The following is a 19784-nucleotide window of genomic DNA, read 5'->3' as shown; positions in this document are numbered from 1 at the left end:
GAATGGAAAGAGAAACATAGCAAGTGATGGACTGGTGTAGGAGATGGGGAAGATGTGTGTGTATTTAAGTGTCATTCCATTTGTGTGTGTGTGTGTCAGTAATGGTCTAAATGGTCTGTGTAGGAGTAAATTAGCTCTCAGTGACACACATGCGAACCATCTTTAGTGTGAGTTCTAATAGAGCTCTTAAAAGGGAAGTGGAAAGCTTGTCCTGGACAGCTCATCTTGGCACATCAAACCATAAATTACTACCAATCGATAGCTTACCAGTCTATTGAAATTGAGCTATGGTGACATTTAGAACACACACACACACACACACACACACACACACACACACACACACACACACACACACACACACACACACACACACACACACACACACACACACACACACACACACACACACACTTTTGCTTTAACAGTGCTAGACGCATGATGTGCTAGAAAAACTATTTCTTCGTTTTAGTGTTGTGTTAGAAAGTGGACAGGTAGAAGAAAATGTGGAAATGGGACTGCTTTAGAATCGCAGTGGAAAAGATGGTATGGCATTGAATCTGTAAAATGCAAAGTAGTTGTATGTATCTCCTGGAAAAACAAAGTTCTTGCAGTATCTGCACTTGCTGTTGCGACTTCAGGAAACAAAAGAGTCGCTGAGAGGCTGAGGTCAGGCCTGAATACTTTGAATGAAATGTAAACCAAAAAAAATCAAAGATACAAAGAAAAATTGAAGCAATCACAGCGATCAAAAGAAAATAAAAATAGCAGTCACCCTCTCTCCAGCTAACCACAGGTGCTCATATTAACTAACATCCCCGCCTGAATCCTAAATCAATTCTCCCGAACAAATAGGATCACAAAAAAACAACTAAAAACAAATAATACCCGAAAATATAAATCCTAACACACCTATATCCCTACCAAACATGTAATCTTCCCAAACTGATTCATGGCTCCTACACTAGCCTCCAACTGAGAGGGTAAATCAGGGTGGTTGAGAGGTTTGATCAAAATGGGCCGAGGGCTCTGGGTGACGTCTGACTGAGGGTATAACACGGTTTCACTCACGCTGGTAGATCTTTTGTCATCTATGATGGCGCTGCACGTCAGTTAACACGCATGAAGTGAAATATATCACTGAACTGCATGGAAGGATAGTTTTCTTTAGTTCCTTTGACAGACCATAGGAGTGTGTGTGTTGCTGTGTGTGAGTGTTTATGTTTGACAGGTGGGTATTATGTCACATTTAACAGCTCTCGATCCTCCCTAGTGATCCATTCTAATGTGCTGTCCTGTATTCACACTGTGTCATGTATTCATTTATTATATCTGTTTGTTAATTCACTGAAATGTATTTAACACTATGACACATTCAGTTGGACTGAAATCCACTTGACTTATCATGAGTGTGCACAAAAACACTTGTACACACAAACACACTCAGTCGCACACACACAAGGTTAATAGTCCACCAGAAAGGTTAATTTTAGCTGCCGACATGGTAATGAAGCAGCTAAATCATGGGCCAGCTCCCAGGAGCAATTGTGCATGTGTGTGTGTTTTCTGTTTTTACAGCAACTGACATGTCCTAACAGGCTCTACAGTTACACCATGCACACAAGCACGCCACTTATTGACATGGTGATCCCCTGCCATGCATATTTCTCTCCTCAAGAAGGGCCTCAGGCCAATTATGCGTAAATCAATAAAGTTCCTGTTCTGTTGAATGGTGTTACAGTGTGAGTGTGTATGTATGTACGTCTCTCTGTGATCGATAACTTTGTGGGAAGACGTACAAAAGAGACACCTGCAAATGCATCAACACACATGGACAGAGCGCTCTTCTCCTTGTGTCGTTACGTCTGTCTCAGTGTGCGCGCTAATGTTTAGTCATGTGCTTTGGTGTAACTCCAGTGGTTTCGCAGATGCTGTCTGCTCACTTACAGCAGATGGTAGCTGCCTCTAATGGCCCAGCCTTGTGTGTAGTAGATTTATCAGCGCATTAGTACCACGCTCAAGTAGATCGAACAAGGAGTGCACTTAATGTGGGGATAATTTTCCCCACAAGCAGAGTTTATTTTATGAGATATCACTATGTTTGTTCTGCGTCTGTACCATCGAAACAGATAAGAACAAGGGATTACATTTAGAAAAACTTTTGGTTTGAATTTCTCTCCGCAGGTTAAAAACGGTTATGTCTATTAGTATTAATCTAATAATTTTAAAGATGTCTTGAACTGTTCATTTTATCGGTTTCACACTTGGGATGTGTATTGATAGAGGGTATAGGGAAGTGCAGTGTTAAAGTTTGGTGCCATTTGGACATGCAATTCAATATGATTAAACTTTGAATTAACAATTCACCCTTTGTGGTATTGGCTGCTTGGAATCAGCAATGTACTGGCACAGGAAGTTATGAGACAAAAAAGGTTTTCAGAACTTTCGTCCATCTAATAATTAAAGCTTATTTGTTCACTGCTATTGATTCGCTTCAGCCAAGCCTTTCTATAAAGGGACAGACATAAGTGTCTTAATGCAGTAAGGAGATGTGAACCCATCAATGCTTATAAATATTTTTTTAAATACATTGTCTGCAAGCTCAAGTTGACAGTTTTAAAGTTCATGGAAAAAAAGTGATATGAGATGTGGAGCTACAACAGAAGCTCAACACCCAGTGGAGTAGCACATGCCATGCAAAATGTTATGAAAATAAATAAATAAAGAGGAATGTGCCAAACGGCATATGCCATTATCATTTCTTACAGTTGAAGCAAGGGACATCTTTGGCGTTGGATGAAACAAAACAGTGGCAACAGATGTGGCTGTTAAAAATACATTCAAAGAGTCAACTGGGTACAATAAGCCATATTGTATTGTACTGTATAACAGTCAAGAGAAGTCTTTGGAATCACTTGAAATAAACATTGTGCCTGTGTCAACAGATGTAGCCATTAAAAATACATTTAAAAAGTCCACCGATTACAGTATGAAGTATCATTCATCACAATAAACATAAGGAAGGACTTTTTGAGAACTGTATGAAATGAAAATATTCGCTATGTCAACAGATGTAGCTGTTTAGAGCATGTTCAAAAGCTCAAATCCCTGAGCAAGTATTTATAGATAAAAGGGCTTTTTTCTCATCCACTCAGCGCATCCATTGTCTATTCACCTAAAAGAATATGCAAAACAAAAACAAAACATAAGAAACATAAAATGAGCGGGAAAAGTGAAAACCATGCGTGAACAGATGGAAAAGTGTGTTGGAGGGTCAGGTGTGTGTGTGTGTGTTTGTGCAATATGTATATTGTAGAATGATTCATGTTTCTCTGCAGCCATGTGCTATTTTCTGTTTAAGTGAAAGTGCCATGTAGAGACAGAAGGGAGTGAAGGATGGATTGAGCGAAAAAGCAACAGACTGCCAAAGAGAAACTCACACTGAATAAAAAAAGTGTGTGTGTGTGTGTGTATGAAAAAGAGAGTGTATATGTGTCATTATGCACTGATCAATTAGTGCTCATCTCATATTCGTAGAGATTTGTGCCTGACTTATTAAACACAGCTATTTCATCCTACTTCCATAATGGTTATAAATCTATAGAAAAGAGAGAGAGACACAGAGAGAGAGACACCGTGTGTGTGTTTCTCTAAATGTGTGCGTGTGTGTGTGATTCATGGCCAGCGGGATATGTGAGCTACGCCACATTTTTCTCCTTGTAATTAACAGTAAATTGTTTTTACTGCAGCTTGCCATGAATATCCCCTCTGGTTAACATGACCAATGCTGTCGACACTCAAGTGCCAAATGACTGACTGTGTGATTTTGGGAGTGTGTGTGTGTGTGTATGCATACAGTGCATCAGAGGTGAGTGTTGCAATTGTTATAAAGACAATGCCAGATATTTTATCAAAAAAATAAATGCAATATCTAAGTAATGAGCTAATATCCCTGAAACATACAATAGCTTATTTTAAAGGGATAGTTCATGCAGAAATATAAATTCACTCATTATCTTCTCACCCCTCTGCAGAAGGGCGGGGGTGAAGTGTTTGAGTCCACAAAACACTTTTGGAGCTTAAGGGGTAAACAGTGAAGCAGCTGAATCCAATATAGTTTCTAGACTTTAGTGACCTATCTTCAGACGTAATAAAACAACAGAAAAAACAGAACATTCCTCGATAGTGCACCTGTGGTGTCATCCAAGAGTCCGCAAGCCCCGACATTCATATTCAACCCAAGACAAAGTTATTTCCACTGTGTTTTAAGCCTAAAAGTCCACCAGAAGTGGATAAAGGTCGGAATATGTCACCGGATATTTAATGTAAAACATTGTAAATGACCTTGTTTCAAGTCTAATTTGGATGTCGGGCTTGCAGACACTTGTATGAGACCACACAAGCAGTATGTTTTTATTACGTCTGAGGCTAGGTCACTAATGTCTTCAACTGTATTGGATGTATCGGCAAAGGGGTGTGTAGATAATGAGTAAATTTTCATTTCTATTCTTCTCTGTGTAACATAACAGTTTCAACATCTGTCCTGTCATGTTGGCTCTCCAATTTACACATACAGGGATTTGGCTCTGTTAGGCCCTGCACTGCTGTCGTAAAAGTGGTACAACTGTCATTTCCTTATTTTTAAGCTTATTTGTCTGCAGTCATGTCTTTTTGTGTGCTGATCTTTTTGTTTTACCTGCTGGAAGGGTCCGTCCTGTGGTTGGCAGACTGGTAATGCAACCTTTCTCTGTGCAGAGTGTGACAGTGAAGTTGTACACATGGTAAGGATTCAGTCCTTTCACTGTATACACAGGCTGTGATGACGGCCCCAGCCTATGCAAGACCTGAAAAGAAAGACAAAAATCTGTCATGACAAGGAAGTTTTTCATTTAGGGAAAATAAGGTGATAACAGTAATGATAGAAACAGATGAGAAGAGGTAAAAGCATAAACATATTGTAAAAATATTTTTTTAATTAGGTGCAAGTGCTCCGGTAGTTACCTGACTAACCACAGGAGGAGCGTAGGGATTTTTGGTCTGCTCCGTGAGCAAGTTCACCCGATATTCTGTCACTTTTCCTCTGGCAATCACCCCTTGACCTTCAGCAGTGCTCCAGGAAACGTTGAGACTGGTGGTTGACAGTGCTGTGACCTGTGGAGGAGCCATCAACTCTGGGACTGAAAATATGGACACACACACACACACACACACATATGCATATCAAAATACACATCGCGTACTTAAACAAACCATTTATCTTTACCAAACTATCTATCCCTTATCTTTCATAATAAATCCATGTAAATAAACCCATCAGACAAACAATATTTGTTAAGATAGTACATATTGTATTCAAGTATATACTTGATAGTATATACTTGAATACAATTAATACTAATGATACCTAATGCATTCATGAATAATTGTCCCTTACCTGGTAAAAAAAAAATGTAGCAGTTATTTTGTTGTTTTATTCTGTTTTTCTAAACCGTATACTATTGCAAAGCAAAATAAAGATGTTTTTTTTACAAATTTATTGACAGAAAAATGTATGCTTATCTCTGAGATGTAGAGGATTACACTTCTAAACCCCATTGCTGATTTCTACAGTTTGTCCTTTGAATTTTTTGCCACTTTACATCTTAATTAATACAAAAAAGTTCAATGTTGGCAGATAGAAATACATAAAACATCTCTAGACTTTGTGGATGTGATGTAGGCTTAATATATTAAGTATTCCATAATTCTCTGGCTGTGACAGCCACCATTACACGACAGATTACAGAGGAGAATTCCTTTATCCAACAGTTGATGGCATCTAGCTGTGAAATATGCTGTGAAATGTGATTCATGGTCGACACAACCACAGTCAAATTCTCTCTCTCTCTAACAGCACAAACACTGACACACATTCCACATTTTAAATGGCGTTATCATATGCTTGTTATCCAGACACATAGCTTAGACTGATGTTGGAGGCAATCGTTTAGTCCTAATGAGCCATATCATCTCTTTGAAATTCAAATACCTTAATGAGTTCCCCTCCCCCACACACACATTTTCATTTCTTCCCTCATTCCATACTTCTTTCCTCTACATTTCTTTCCACAAATGCTTCTGTTCAATTTATGTTTCCATAAATCCATCAGCAGGTGGAAATATTTTGACCTTAACATCACATGATACAATTTTGGTGGTTATTAGACCAGGTATTTCTGTTACCACATCCTTAAAAAATCTTTAGGTAACAGTTTATGCTGGGGAGCGGTCTGCAACCTCCAGCTTGCCTAAACACCATCATGTAGGTGCAATTTTGCTTGAACATTTTAACCTGGAGCACCAGTACAATTTACCTAGCCTGGGTGCCAGACGAACTTAGCCCCGCCCACAACATTTGTTGTTCGGGAAGTTCGGTCTGGAGTCGCTCCGTTGGGGAGAAACTATGCCCGATCAGGAGCTGATCGGACCAATCAAATCGTCAGGGCGGGCTTTATACGATGATTGACAGATGATCTACAGTGACGTAATCAACCACGTCACCAGAGAGCGCTGCCTGCAGAGCTGAGATGTGTCGATGCTGCCATCGAGTCTGTTTCAGCAGACATCGACAGCGCATTCATTTTGAAAGAGGAACAGAGGAACGTGATCAAAGCATTTGTAGATCGAACAGATGTTTTTGCCGTCCTCCTACGGGATTCATAAAAAGTTTAATTTATCAGCTGGCCCCGATGCTGCAGCCACACAAGCAGTCATATACATAAAAAGAGAGTGGGGGGGCGCTACGCTCCTCAGCACATATGAGACAAAAAAGACACAAGTTGGGACGCTGTTGTAGTTAATGTTGGAGCAACAAGGAAGTGTAAAACGATTAGCTGCCGTTTCTCCTCCTCGCTGGCTCCTGCAGAACCATGACAGCGGAGCTCTGCAGCGCAGCGTGCGGAACAGCAGCTCCGTGGATTTCTGGTAGGGACGGATCTCTCTCAGAGCCTCGGTCCCGGGCCGGTCGCGAGGCTCTGAGAGAGATCCGTAGCGGGCTTCTTCACGCCGCCGGCGGCCGGGGCTCTCACAAGCAGCCCTGGTCTCCAGCTGCTTCCTGGGGGCTTTGCCTCCGGTGGATATACGAGCAGCATTAGCAGCACTTCCATTGATTTATTTAGAGAGTGAATAAACTCGTGAAACAGACAACTGACAACAACTATGCGTCGCTTGACATACGTCACATACTACGTTGCTCTGATTGGTTGTAGGTCTATCCAATTTAGCGAAGAGGCATTTTGTTTCCTGGTTCTGTTGAAACACGCCCCATAATCACAGCCCAATGGAGCGGTCTCAGACTCATATTCTGACTAGAATAATGAGTATGACAACGTCAGGCTACAATTTACCAGTACAATTTGGCAACATGTTTTGACTGTACTGCCCGGTGCTGCATCCTTAAATGTCTGTAAATAACTAAGTAGTTGAGCTGAGTTTGTGATAGATTTGTAGGTTTTACGGACGCATTCACAACTACGGGAACAGAATGTGAGCCCATGTGAGAATATGGCTGTATTCCCATTTTACTGAGGGCCAGTGGGAAAAGTTAGGGAATTGTCTGGAGATCAGTGCATGTCTGAAAGCAGCTTAATTGTCCACTGAGTACTGTGTGACTGACTGAATTCACAGCATTGGCTGGCCAGCTGAGTCTTGGGACTTTCCCATTGGCTGTTGTTCTTTCAAATGTTTTTTGTGAAAAAAGCTCCTGGCAAGACAAGTTACTGGACAAACCCTAGATGCATGCTTTACAGAGTTGTATAGAGTATACTGTTGTGCAAGTAAGAGGCACATGTATCTCTAAATCCACTCTTCAGAGAGAGGCAGAGCAGCAGTTTGTTTCCCAGACAGCGGCTGTGCGCTTTGTGACAAACAAAATCTGATTTCAGACCTGCACTACAACCATGAACTTTTGTAGACATGTGTATATATATATAATGATTAGTGTATACAAACCTCCCTCCATGGTGCGTGATGTGGTCCACTCTGATGTGACTCTTCCTGCAACATTAATGCTTTCGACTTTCATCTGATAGGTGGAGAAGGCTTCCAGACCTGCTACAATCGCACTGCTCTCGGGGGGTGAAATTCCGCTCCTGTTGGTGAGCTGAGTTTCTGGGGAAACACTTGGATCCAGCCAACCAGAGCTGGAGAAAACTTTGTTCTCAACTGTTGTACTTGAAAGGTTTTGTGTTTCCATCGGTCCACGAAGAAAGACCTCGAACTTTGTGATAACACCTGCACAGAAGGCAAAAGGTCTCAATTCAGTTGGAAGGACGCAGTGTGAGTGATAGATATACAGAGAGGAGCAGTAAATAACTGAAAGCTGTCAAATATATTTTTTTTATGGCCCAAACATTTATGAAAAGACCAAAAATTACACTTGTAAGGGGACTTCTTGATCACAATAACCAAATTATTACAACAGCATTTGAATAGGAACAATTCTACCCCAAGCTTGTTGATCCATACAAACGGTTGATCACTATATCCGTAATCACTTTATCCGGTTTCCACTGTATATTTAAAATGTATCTCTTTAATATCTTTTTCAGTTTCTTATTTTCAAGCAAGGAGCAGCAAGGACAATGGTCACTAAATAACACAAATGTTATTAAACTCTCTCCCGGTAGAGAGATGCTTATGATATTTTTGGCGAGGAATTTTGTCTTTATTGTTCGTAAATGCAGGGCAACCGTGACATGGGGAGAGAGAGCAAGAAAACGTGCAGCAAAGGATCAGGTCAGAACATGCAAACCACTGCAGGAGGGCTCAAGTCTCCGTATGCGGGGACTCGCGTGCTCACCTGGAAGAGCCCCTTTCCTTGACCCATATTTCTAGTTGAGACGGCCTTGGATGAATTCATTAAAGATAACAGGTCTGGCAAGGTCATAAAAAGAAACACACCAAAATAGGAGGAAAGTTGATATTAAGATTGTTTAGGCCAGTTGAAAAAAATATTAAAAACTTGAAGGGGAAAAAGATACTTCGAATATCAAATTGAAAGAGACAGAAACCCATATAACAGATTAGTAAATCACCAGGGGAAAATACAAGAGACACAAACAGGGAGAAAAACCCAGGTTACAGGGATTTGTATGACACTGAGCCTTAGAGCTCTTACAAAGCTCTTCTGATTTACCAAAGGCACTTCCAATTCAGTGGGTATGTGTGTGTGTGTGTGTGTGTGTGTGTGTTTGTGTGAGTGAGAGTGTGTGAGTGTTTGTGTGTGTGTGTGTGTGTGTGTGTGTGTGTTTGTGTGTGTGTGTGTGTGTGTGGTGATTCTCATACTTTTTGAGTGACATACGCCTAAAAGCAATGCTACTAGGCTGGTGTTTCATGTTTGCTAAAATATCTGTGTTGTACAGAATGTGTGTTTAATTATTCAACTCTATTACCAATTCTGACATTGACAATAAAAATAATATATGTTTATTATGTACATAGTTGTAATATAAACACAAAAAAATGTCTGTATTCTTAATTGATTTTTCTACAATAAGAGCACAGTTGAAGAGATAATTTTAACGTGCATGTATGTGTGTGAATGTGTGTGTGTGTTTAAGGACCTACCATTGGGTTGACTTGGTGGCTCCCAGGAAGCGTGCAGTGTATGAGGTCCTGTAGCAGTGACTCTGGGTGGAGGTTGGTATTGTGGGGGGGCAGAGGCTGTCAGAAAAGACAGTGGTTGGGTAGCGGTGCAGCCCCCAGACGAGCACGCCTGGACACAAGTGAGTGTTTTGTCATTGTCATGCTAGAAATGTTGACTTAAACTGAAGAACATCTACTACATTATTTTAAAGATACACTTATCACTATTTTTATTGGGAGTATTTTGTATCTAAATGTTGAATGGTTGTTTTCTCCACCTACCTCCAGTTTCACAATGTACTGGGTAAAGGGCTTTAGACCAATTACCACAGCCTCTGTAGATAAGCCTGTGTAGTGAATGATGGGTTCTGAACTCGATGACTCACTGGAGGACAACACGAACCTGTGAGAGACAAAAAAACACATCAGTTCCTCTTTATGTTTCGATCTCGGCCATAGGGGTCAAGGGGCTTAGACGCATACCACGTTAACTGCAGCGTCCCTGGTTTGAATGGGACGTATCAATTTAGAGGTCTGTAGGCTTCTGATGCAGGTTATCCTCTTATTTCTCCCCACTATTACTGTCATTTTTTTAATCAATTATAAGTCCCCCAAATTAATCTTAATAAATACAATGACTAAAAATATTGTTTGTCTATCTCTGATTGATAATTTTTCCCCATCAAATGTGCGTTGTCATCTTATTTTGTTTAAATCCTTTCAAAAAATAATATTTTTCCCCACTCTTCCCTGCTCTATCCACAATTAATTCAGTTAGTTTGTTCCTAACAATCATTAATCTCACTCTATCATCCTTGCCTTTTAACTTATTTGTTTCTCTGACAGGCTTCAGTTGGCCACTAATAGTAGCTGGTACTTTCTATTACATTAAGGGCATGTGACCTCAAGCTGTTTGACCATTACAGTGTTTTTGACATTCACCATCAGAAAGAACAACTTCCTGTACAGAAGGTAAAGCAAATTTAATGAGCCACAACTTGGAGTTTATGTAACTGGATGTGATTCCAACTCTGCGACACTGCTGCCACAGTCCTGTCCGCTCTGCGTCCACACCCACAATCCCATCCCCTCCCTCTCCTCCTTCTTACCTTTCCACCGGGCCTGTGTCATTACTTGGTGTGCTCCAGTTAAAACTAGCTGTGGTTCCACCTGGTCGTCCAACAAGGTTTAGATGGAGCTGGTCAGCTTCAGGTGGTGCACCGAAGGTCTGGCATGAGGCCGATGCACTTATTGTTGCACCGGCTACATTAGCTGTTAAGAGCCAGTAGGAGTAGCTGGTGTAGGGCGACAAACCGCTGTCTTCAAATGATTCAGGGCCTGAGAAGGGACAGAAGGGAGAAGTGATGTGGAATGTGGTTTTAGAGTGGTCGAAGGCACAATCAAGGGTAAGCTATATTTATTTAATTTGTATTTGAAATGTTAAGAAGGATATTAAAGGTCCCATATTGAATAAAGTGAGATTTACACTCTTAGTCTTTTCAGATTATAAAGCAATAAAGTCTAAGTGCTATATAAATACTGTGAAAGTCAAAACACTAAATCCATGGAAAAACGTACACAGCCAGAAACTGTCAGACCTTCCATAATTTTGTGATGTCAAAACTATACAGTCACTGCCCCCCCATGGCTCACCTGCACCCACACCAAACCAGTTTTCTGTTTTAGCTTTGTTAAAAACTAACGACTACAATGATCTTCAAGACAGAAAAATAGGAAATGCTGTCATTGGATGCCCTCTAAAGGATAATGATACTGGAGACCAATGACTATAGTTTATCTTTTTCTGAATTACTGGAACATTTTTGGTTTGAGTTTGACTGATCTGTTGGGCTCTTTACTGGTCTTACCTCTCTCTTGTTGTACATAACTCAGAACAGTAACTTAATCAGGGAAGAGGCTGAAATAACAAGTTATACGTTATATTTGTTAAACTATATAGTCAAGTTTTTTTGGAATTCAAAACCACAAACTCAGTATATCTATCATGGATGTCAGAACACTGAAAAAGTGTAAAAGATGGGACCTTTGAGTTTTGTGTTAAAAACTGTGTGGGTACTTACTGAAAGGAAAGTGACTTTGGATGCTGTGCACTGACTGTCCATCTCTGATCAGTGTGTAGTTGAGACTGTTTGAATTTGGGGAGTCAGGCGGAGACCAGGAAAGATGAATGGAAGAATAACTGAGAGCAGAACCTGCTGGTGCTGGCTGCTGAGAGGGTGCTGCACAGAAAAACAATGGTCAAATAATTATTTTATATTAACTTTGAATAACCAAAGGTCATGGTGATGCTAATTATACATGGATGTATCATTGGTGTGTTGACTTAATCATTACATGTACATACTGAATCTTTGCTGATGCTTATGTTGATGGTTGTGAGTGTAATCTAGTGTGTGTATTAACAGACCTTTACTGCAGCCGAAGTGGTTTTGAGAGTCAAAATTTCTTGCTCCAGGTTGACAAACATCACACTTGTCTCCAGTTACCAGCAGCTTACACACACATCCCCCCGAGTCTGGATGACATGAACCGTTGACGCTGCCCACTGGGTCACATCCACATGGCTGGCATCTGGGCAAAAGAAACGTTTTTTTAAATGGTCATGAATATGTTTTGTACAGTTTTTATGTCCGTGTCTGTCTGTGTGTGTGTGTGTGTGTGTGTGTGTGCGTGTGTGTGTGTGTGTGCGTGTGTGTGTGGTGTGGAAGTATATACAGTTTCCCTAACCCAGCCAGTGTGGTGTGTATAAGAGCCAAACAACTTCCAACCAGCCGAGCAGATTGTGCTTTACATGTGACCCTTCATGTGTATGCGTGTGTCTGTGTGTGCGTCTAAAGGTGTGAGGTAGCTGGCCGGATGATCTCCCACTGCCCAGCCCCAGTGAGGCTAACACAATTTTGGTGACCCAGACACATCTCTCTCTCTCTCTCTCTCTCTCTCTCTCTCTCTCTCTCTCTCTCTCTCTCTCTCTCTCTCTCTCTCTTACATACACACCCACAAGTTTGTACTTCTGTCTTAGTGAGGACAGTCATCGACATACTAGACTCTTAACCTATTATTAACAAGCCAAACTAAATGCCTATGCCTAACCCTTACCTACATCTAACCTTAACCCTAAAACCAAGTCTTACCCCTCAAACAGCGCATTGAAAATGTGACAACCGGCCAAAATGGCCTCACTCTGTAGGGACTAATGCTTAAAATGGTCCTCAAAAAGATATAAGTATACGGACACACACACAAGAACCAGGACACTGATCTTAAAGGAAGGATCGACCAGGTGCTCCTCACAGCCCCATTCCTACAGGACCACATTGGTGCACACAGAGAAGAAATGCTCCATCAGAAAGGTTCTTTTCCGATCGAGGACAATGTTCTGTGCACTCCTATCACACTCATGTGCTTTGCTTTTTATGTGCACACGTTCTGACACTGATTAAACGCCATAGTTTTCCTTTCTATCACACACTGTACTCGCATGCTCTGTCTCTCTCCCCCACACAACACTAGGCCTTCTTTATTACTGTGTGAAAAGCCACAGCCTCATAACGAGCTGCAAATTTGTCCTGTCAACTGGTGCTCTCACACACACACGCACACGCACACACACACACACACACACACACACACACACACACACACACACACACACACACACACACACACAAATAAAACAGATATGCCATACTGACTTGACCTTCACTCCGTTCCCAAGGAGGGGGAATAAAAGACCAACAACACAAACATTCTCTGATTTCTAAAGCCTCAAAATAGAGTAATAAAGAGTGTGACAGAAACAGAAAGAGAATATGGTTAAATGTTTATAAACAATACTGATTATATCACATATAGAACCAGATAAGTTTAGAAGTGATATAAAATTAGAATTGTGCACAAATTAAAATTGAACAAAATAATGATGGTTTCACTATTAAGTTACTCGAGCCACAAGATACAGCATTGAGCAGTAATAATTTAAGATGTCATTCAATTATTTTAAATTACATTTCCCGGCACAATGAAAGACAGTGGGGAAAAGGACGTCAGAAAGAGGGAGAAGGGTATGAGAGGGTGTGTCGCACCGGTCCAAACAAGAAGTCTGGAATAATCTGTGCCTCTGCCCATGTTTTACAACACTCCTCGTTTGCCTTGATCCTATCCTGAATGTTCCTTCTCTCATATATCTCTCGTACTTCCTCCCTTTCCTTACTGACTTTATGAAATAACCTTCATCACGCTGATGCTTTTTCTCTATCCATCCTTCTATCCCTCTCTCCCATGCGGAGATCTCAGCCACAGCAGATCTCATGCTTAATTTGTAGTGTAGAATACAGCAATCAGGGAAGGTTAGTTATGACACAGACACACACACAGACACACACACACACACACACACACACACACACACACACACACAGACACGCACACACAGGACCACTTGACAAACAGTTTGTGGAGTATCTATCTGCTATGACACCTTGTTGAGAGGACAGTAAATGTGTGTGTACCAGTATTTCATAGGGTGAAAAGTGTGCACTTGCATTTGTGTGTGTGTGTGTGTGTGAGAGAGAGAAGGCCTGCAGGTAGAGACATGAGTGGTAAAGGTCAAAGCAGCTCTTAACACATGTAAGTCATATGTCTCCCTATCTGTCACTTATCTCTACAGAGACTGCCCCTGATAGCTTGTGCACTGCGTGTGTGTGCGAGTGTGTGTGTATGTTTTTGTACAGCTGGGACGATTAATGGACACAAAACCTACAGGTATTGTGTCCATCTGTGTGTGTGTTCCTGCTTGTGACGGTGACTTTATATGGTTACCTGCCCAGGCCAGGGTTGAATCCGAAGAACATCTCTCGACACTGGTCACAGCGTCGCCCTCCCACAGAGGGATGGGCACACGCACACTGGCCAGTGTGGCTCTCACACCCACGCTGCACTGCTCCCATGGGATGGCAGTCACAGTCAATACACATGGTCTGATCTGGAGAGAGGTAGAAGCCTAGAGAGACACAAACATGTAAAAACAAATTAATCAGACTGTAAAGTAACTCACAATAATTATTTTAAAGTTGATATTTTCTTTCTTAGCTTATTCCTTGTTTGCTTCTTCTTTTTCCTATATCTTTCTTTGCCTTTAATTTCTACACTTTTAAAGTTACGACTTCCAAAAGCAAAATGCCAAACAAATCGTTTTATGTCCATTTTGATTGTTTGCAAAATTCTTAGATTTAAAGTCACAAATGTCATTTAAAATATAAAATCCAAAATAATTCACTGATCACTATATGCTTTACTATTTGTACATTTAGAATTTTCTGCACACCGGGTTATAGTAGAAATATATTATATTCTGAGTAGTGAGTGAAGACATAGTGCATTTGCATTATAAAAACTATGAACAAATGATCATATATCTGATACATATTCTCGTACTGTGTTTTCAACTGACAATATTTGATTATATGTTGTGATAGATGTTATTTTATATTCTATTCTTTATAACATTCCACACAATAGTGAATGACTGACTTTGTTTGCAGCTTGCATATATTTATGTCCTTCCTAATAAGCATTACGCAGTGTTGATTACAATTTATCTTTAATAAAATTTAGCACAATGCCAATGAGTGTGCCTGGGGTTACATTAAGCACTCCAGGTTCTAAAGTATAAATCAATTTGGTTTATTTTTCCCCAGGCCTGGCAGCTAATAAGCAAATTAGATATTCTATTTAGCCACTTGGAGCAGGGAACTCACATTGGCAAAAAAATAGCAGTTTAGGAAATTGAGATGGACAATTTGTAGGAATGGAGTATGACAAAGCTAGTGGAATAAATACTTACCAGACATGATAGCTAACAGTACATGAATGTTAACTCATGCCAGTCGGGCATATTGCAGAATTTGATATGGTGGGCACATGTGAGATAATAACTATTATCTTGTGTCCTCTGTTTAATCTCTTTAACATCCGTTCCCAGCCTGTGTGACAGTAAACCTGACTATGCTGTTGGACCTTCTCAATTACTGACACAATACAACATCTGTTACCTTTTGTCCCACAAGATTAACCAAACACTCAAAACAAATTCATGAGCTAATGCACTCACACACACACAGACAAAGTCAGATGAGTGACAAAAAGCGATCTCTCCCCTCTTTTGTGCTGTTGTTGAGACCTGGCACAAACAGGACAATCACTGATTGGAGATCTGGCAGAGCGCACGTGCCAACACACACGCGCGCACACACACACAGGAACACTAGGAGTTTGGAACACTAGTCATTGTTCTTGACCATTTCCCCCAATATCTCTTCTTTTTTGGCAGCCCCTCCATACACACTCACCAGGTCGGCAGCTACCGCAGTCTTGTCCGGAGCGCGTAGGGACACAAACACATTGGCCTGTGGTGCTGTCACAGACGGTTCCTGCCACAGTTCCTCTGGGGTCACAGACACATGGAACGCAGCCCTGGAACAAACCCTCTGACAGGACACATAAAACGTTCTCAGAAACCAGAATAAACTTACAACAAAAATGACTAAATGTCTTGTATAAAACTCTCAAGCTGTACAGAATCTGACACATGTTAAGCAGTTGGATTCAATCAAAATGTATAACTAATCTCGGATATGACGTTTGTCTCTTGCTCTGTGTTCTCTCACCCTGGAGGTCTGAGCTCCTGTTGTAATAGTTGTGGGCACAGTTGGTGCACCGTGCTCCCAGCACCCCCTCTCTGCATGGGCATTGTCCGGTCCACATGTCACATACCCCCTCGGACGCAGTGCCACTGATGTCACACGCACACGGTAAACAGCCCAGGGAGTTTCGATGCTCCAGGGTGTGGTAACCGTAACGACAAGAGTCACAGCGACGGCCTTTCACATGTTTCTATGACAGAATTAAGGATTATTATAGGAGGCACAAAATGGAAGGTGTAATAGATAAGTACATTGTAGCATTGCAAGGTGGTAAGGAGATGTCATTGCTTTGTCAGTGTCAGAGAGGATTCTGATTGTTACCTGCACCATGGTGATAAGGTGTTTTTCTACCTTTGTTTCCAGTCAACAGAATTATGCATAAACTACTCAACTAATTTCCATGAAGTTTTAGGGCATGACTCAAGGACAAGCCCAACTGGGGGAAGATCCAGGATTTTTCACCCCACTTTCCTTAACATTGTCAACATTTGTCTTGATTAGGGAATAATTCATGGACCTTGGTGGGAAAATATACTGTATAAAAGATATTAATCTGTGCAATTTGGTGCATGTTCAACAAAAAATGTAAATATTGTGGATCTAATGAATCTTGTGAATGTGATTTCATAATGGGACTTCATGTTGGGCCTTGGCGAAGGTATGTGCTCTACTGACAGACTAATTCGAATTGAACCTGGGTTCTGTGGGAAAGCCAGAGTGTTAACTTTTAAGAAAGTATGGATAATAAATACATAAAGTGCTACTAAAAATAGACTAGAGTTCCATGAGAGAGAGCAAATAATACATTGTAAGATAATTACTTTATTTTGCTGACAAAGATCCTGTGATAAGACAATTACAGAATGGACATTTGGATCAGTCTTTTGTGAACTACTGTTACAAGATCAATACACTTTGAACCAGAACAATTAAAGTGTCAAACTTGGAATATTCAAAACATGATGTCGTACCTTGCACACACACTGTCCTGTGTCAGGGTCACAGTCTGTCCCAGGTACTGTCCCCTCTTGAGAGCAGTTGCAGGGAGCACAGGATCCCTCCAGTCTCAAGCCATACGACCCAGTGCCACATGAGTCGCAGCGCTGCCCCCCCACCCCGGCCTTACACTCACACTGCCCCCGCTCAGGCTCACAGAACTGGCTGACGGACCCCATGGGGTCGCAATCACATGGGACACAGCCGTCTGGGTGGGACAGGTTCCAATAACCAAACTCACAGTGGTCACAAGAAAGACCTGGCAAGAGAGCAAGAGAGAGGGGGGTTAGAGAAATGTTGAGAAAAGGGCAGAGTGAGGCCACCAGAGAGAAACAGAGGGGGAAATAGAAAAACGCTAGCATCAAGCCTCTCTCAATTTGGAAATGTGTGTGTGTGTTGTTGTGTGTGTGTGTGTGCTTGAACATGAGAGAGTGAGCGAGCGAGAGAAATGGTGGGTGAGTATATAAAACTGCCATCATTAGGGCCAGGCCCTCTACATATGATGGATCACTCACCTAAGGCCAAACACTTAATTTCACTGAGCGAGAAAATAAATAAATTAAGCAACTACAAGAAAAGAATGGAGGGAAATAAAAAGAGGGGATGAAGGTATGGAGAGATGAATAGGAGACCATGAAAAATAATACTAAATTAAGTGTAAAAACAAGAAAAGCCTGAGTTTGAGTCCATATCTGTCACCTCAGCAGTTTATTGTGACTTTGCCAAGTCATTTGCTCAATAATTTTTGTGCAGATTATAATTGTTGGATTGTAGCATATACCAACACCACGATGTAGGTTTTATAGCAGCAGCACGAGGCTATATGGCTAGTTAAACTATGATATGCAGTGTGTGTGCGCTGGGCTTATTTGAATATGCCATACGTATTCCATGACAGGCAATCTGTCCCTAAATGGATGCCTGGGGGCTACGCAGTCACCACCGCCGTTTATGAGCAAGCGAGTGTTCGTACGTGAGTGGGTGTGAATGTGTGTGCGTGGACATGCGTCCATGAGAGTATACCTGTACAACTGTGTAAGGCAACATGACCATGTGCGTGTGTGTGTCTAATAATGTGCGTCTTACTCGGTGTGTGGCAGACACTTGGCATTTCCCCCTGGTCTGCCCACTTTAATGATTTTAGAGATATGAATGTATTTCTCTCCATAGATCATATTTCATCATTGTGCAGTGACGGAATTTCTGTGTGTGTGTGTGTGTGTGTGTGTGTGTGCACATTTGAGTGTGGTAAATATGCAGGGTGGCACTCTGATGCTTACAAAGCTAACAATGATGTGATATATTGTACGACTTCCCCCCCAATTAAGTTATACACATTTTAAAGAACCCCAGAGCCATTACAAAAATATGGTATTTTCATTTACATTTAAGATATTGAGCTGAATAAGCGTGAATCCTGTTTGTGCAGCTAGTGTTGAGACATTCAAATACAAGTTGGACCAGAAACAAATGAGGAGATTAGATAAGTAAAAGGGAAAAGTAAGAAGAAAACCAACATTTTTTTCGAAGATATTAGATCAGAACAAAAAGGATACATTTTTGTACTGGGGTGTGCACGTGTGCATGTGAGTGTGTGTTTTCGAGACATGGCCCAGCCCTTTTATCAGTAGCCAGCTGGTTAACAGGCTCATGCTTCACCATTTCAAACACTATTATGTACACAATGCACTCTGGCACCTTGTTATGAGGGTGCGTGTGTGTGTCTGCATGTGCGTATCTGTGTCTCTGTGCGCGCATTTCAATTCCGTCCTTCTGAAGTGTGCCTGCCATTGCTCCACTCAAAGTATCAGCTTGGCAGTAATAAATTGCCATAATCAAATCTAATTTCTGAAAAATACCTGTGGGAGCAACCAAACAAACAGGGACAGGGGGGAAAAAATGAAAGTGGGTCTTGTAAGAAGGAGTGAAAAATACAAGGGGCTGCAGCAGTTTGTTTTAATCAACTTGGCATTGAATTAGAGAATTAAATACCAGCTTAGGTATTGATGGCATGCATGCGGAAGCTCACACACACACACATACACACAATCACGTATGTTCAACATTTATGTAACACATACACAAGGAAACTTAAATTCAATACATACAGTTGGGAGGGAGACAAATATTTACATATGGCCACATCCAGACATTCTTCCTCATACATATACTGTACACATTTCCAAGTTTTCACACGCGCACACACACACACAAACACATTCACACGCAAAACCCTGGGCCCTTGATAGCGAGGCTTAGCAATAACCATGATGCGTTGAGTTGAGGAGCGTTGGCCGGTTTTGCATTTCATACAAGCGCTCTTCAAAGACACACAGGGGAGAGAGTGAAACCATTTATCACAAAGAAAAGCACAACGGCTGGAAGCACCGCCAGCAGAAAAGCCTGTTTATTTTGGCTGGCAAAACACTTTGGGTGATGTGT

General features: G+C 41.2%; 1 protein-coding gene across 1 annotated transcript in view; it reads right to left on the bottom strand.

The window, feature by feature from the left end:
• ush2a (Usher syndrome 2A (autosomal recessive, mild)) overlaps positions 1-19784 on the bottom strand; it is a 192888-nt gene that overhangs the window by 125963 nt on the left and 47141 nt on the right. The window contains exons 14-25 of the mRNA XM_061068445.1: positions 17318-17601; positions 16311-16536; positions 15993-16130; positions 14464-14644; positions 12053-12216; positions 11706-11864; positions 10734-10962; positions 9907-10027; positions 9607-9754; positions 7990-8271; positions 5002-5177; positions 4697-4844 (exon numbers count right to left, since the gene is read on the bottom strand). Of these exons, the coding sequence (XP_060924428.1) occupies positions 4697-4844; positions 5002-5177; positions 7990-8271; positions 9607-9754; positions 9907-10027; positions 10734-10962; positions 11706-11864; positions 12053-12216; positions 14464-14644; positions 15993-16130; positions 16311-16536; positions 17318-17601 (2256 nt within the window). The remainder of the gene's footprint in view (positions 1-4696; positions 4845-5001; positions 5178-7989; positions 8272-9606; positions 9755-9906; positions 10028-10733; positions 10963-11705; positions 11865-12052; positions 12217-14463; positions 14645-15992; positions 16131-16310; positions 16537-17317; positions 17602-19784) is intronic.

The sequence above is a fragment of the Limanda limanda genome, chromosome 3 (assembly GCF_963576545.1).
Source record: "Limanda limanda chromosome 3, fLimLim1.1, whole genome shotgun sequence".
NCBI classification, from domain to species: Eukaryota; Metazoa; Chordata; class Actinopteri; order Pleuronectiformes; family Pleuronectidae; genus Limanda; species Limanda limanda.
This window is presented reverse-complemented; position numbering and strand designations above follow the sequence as displayed.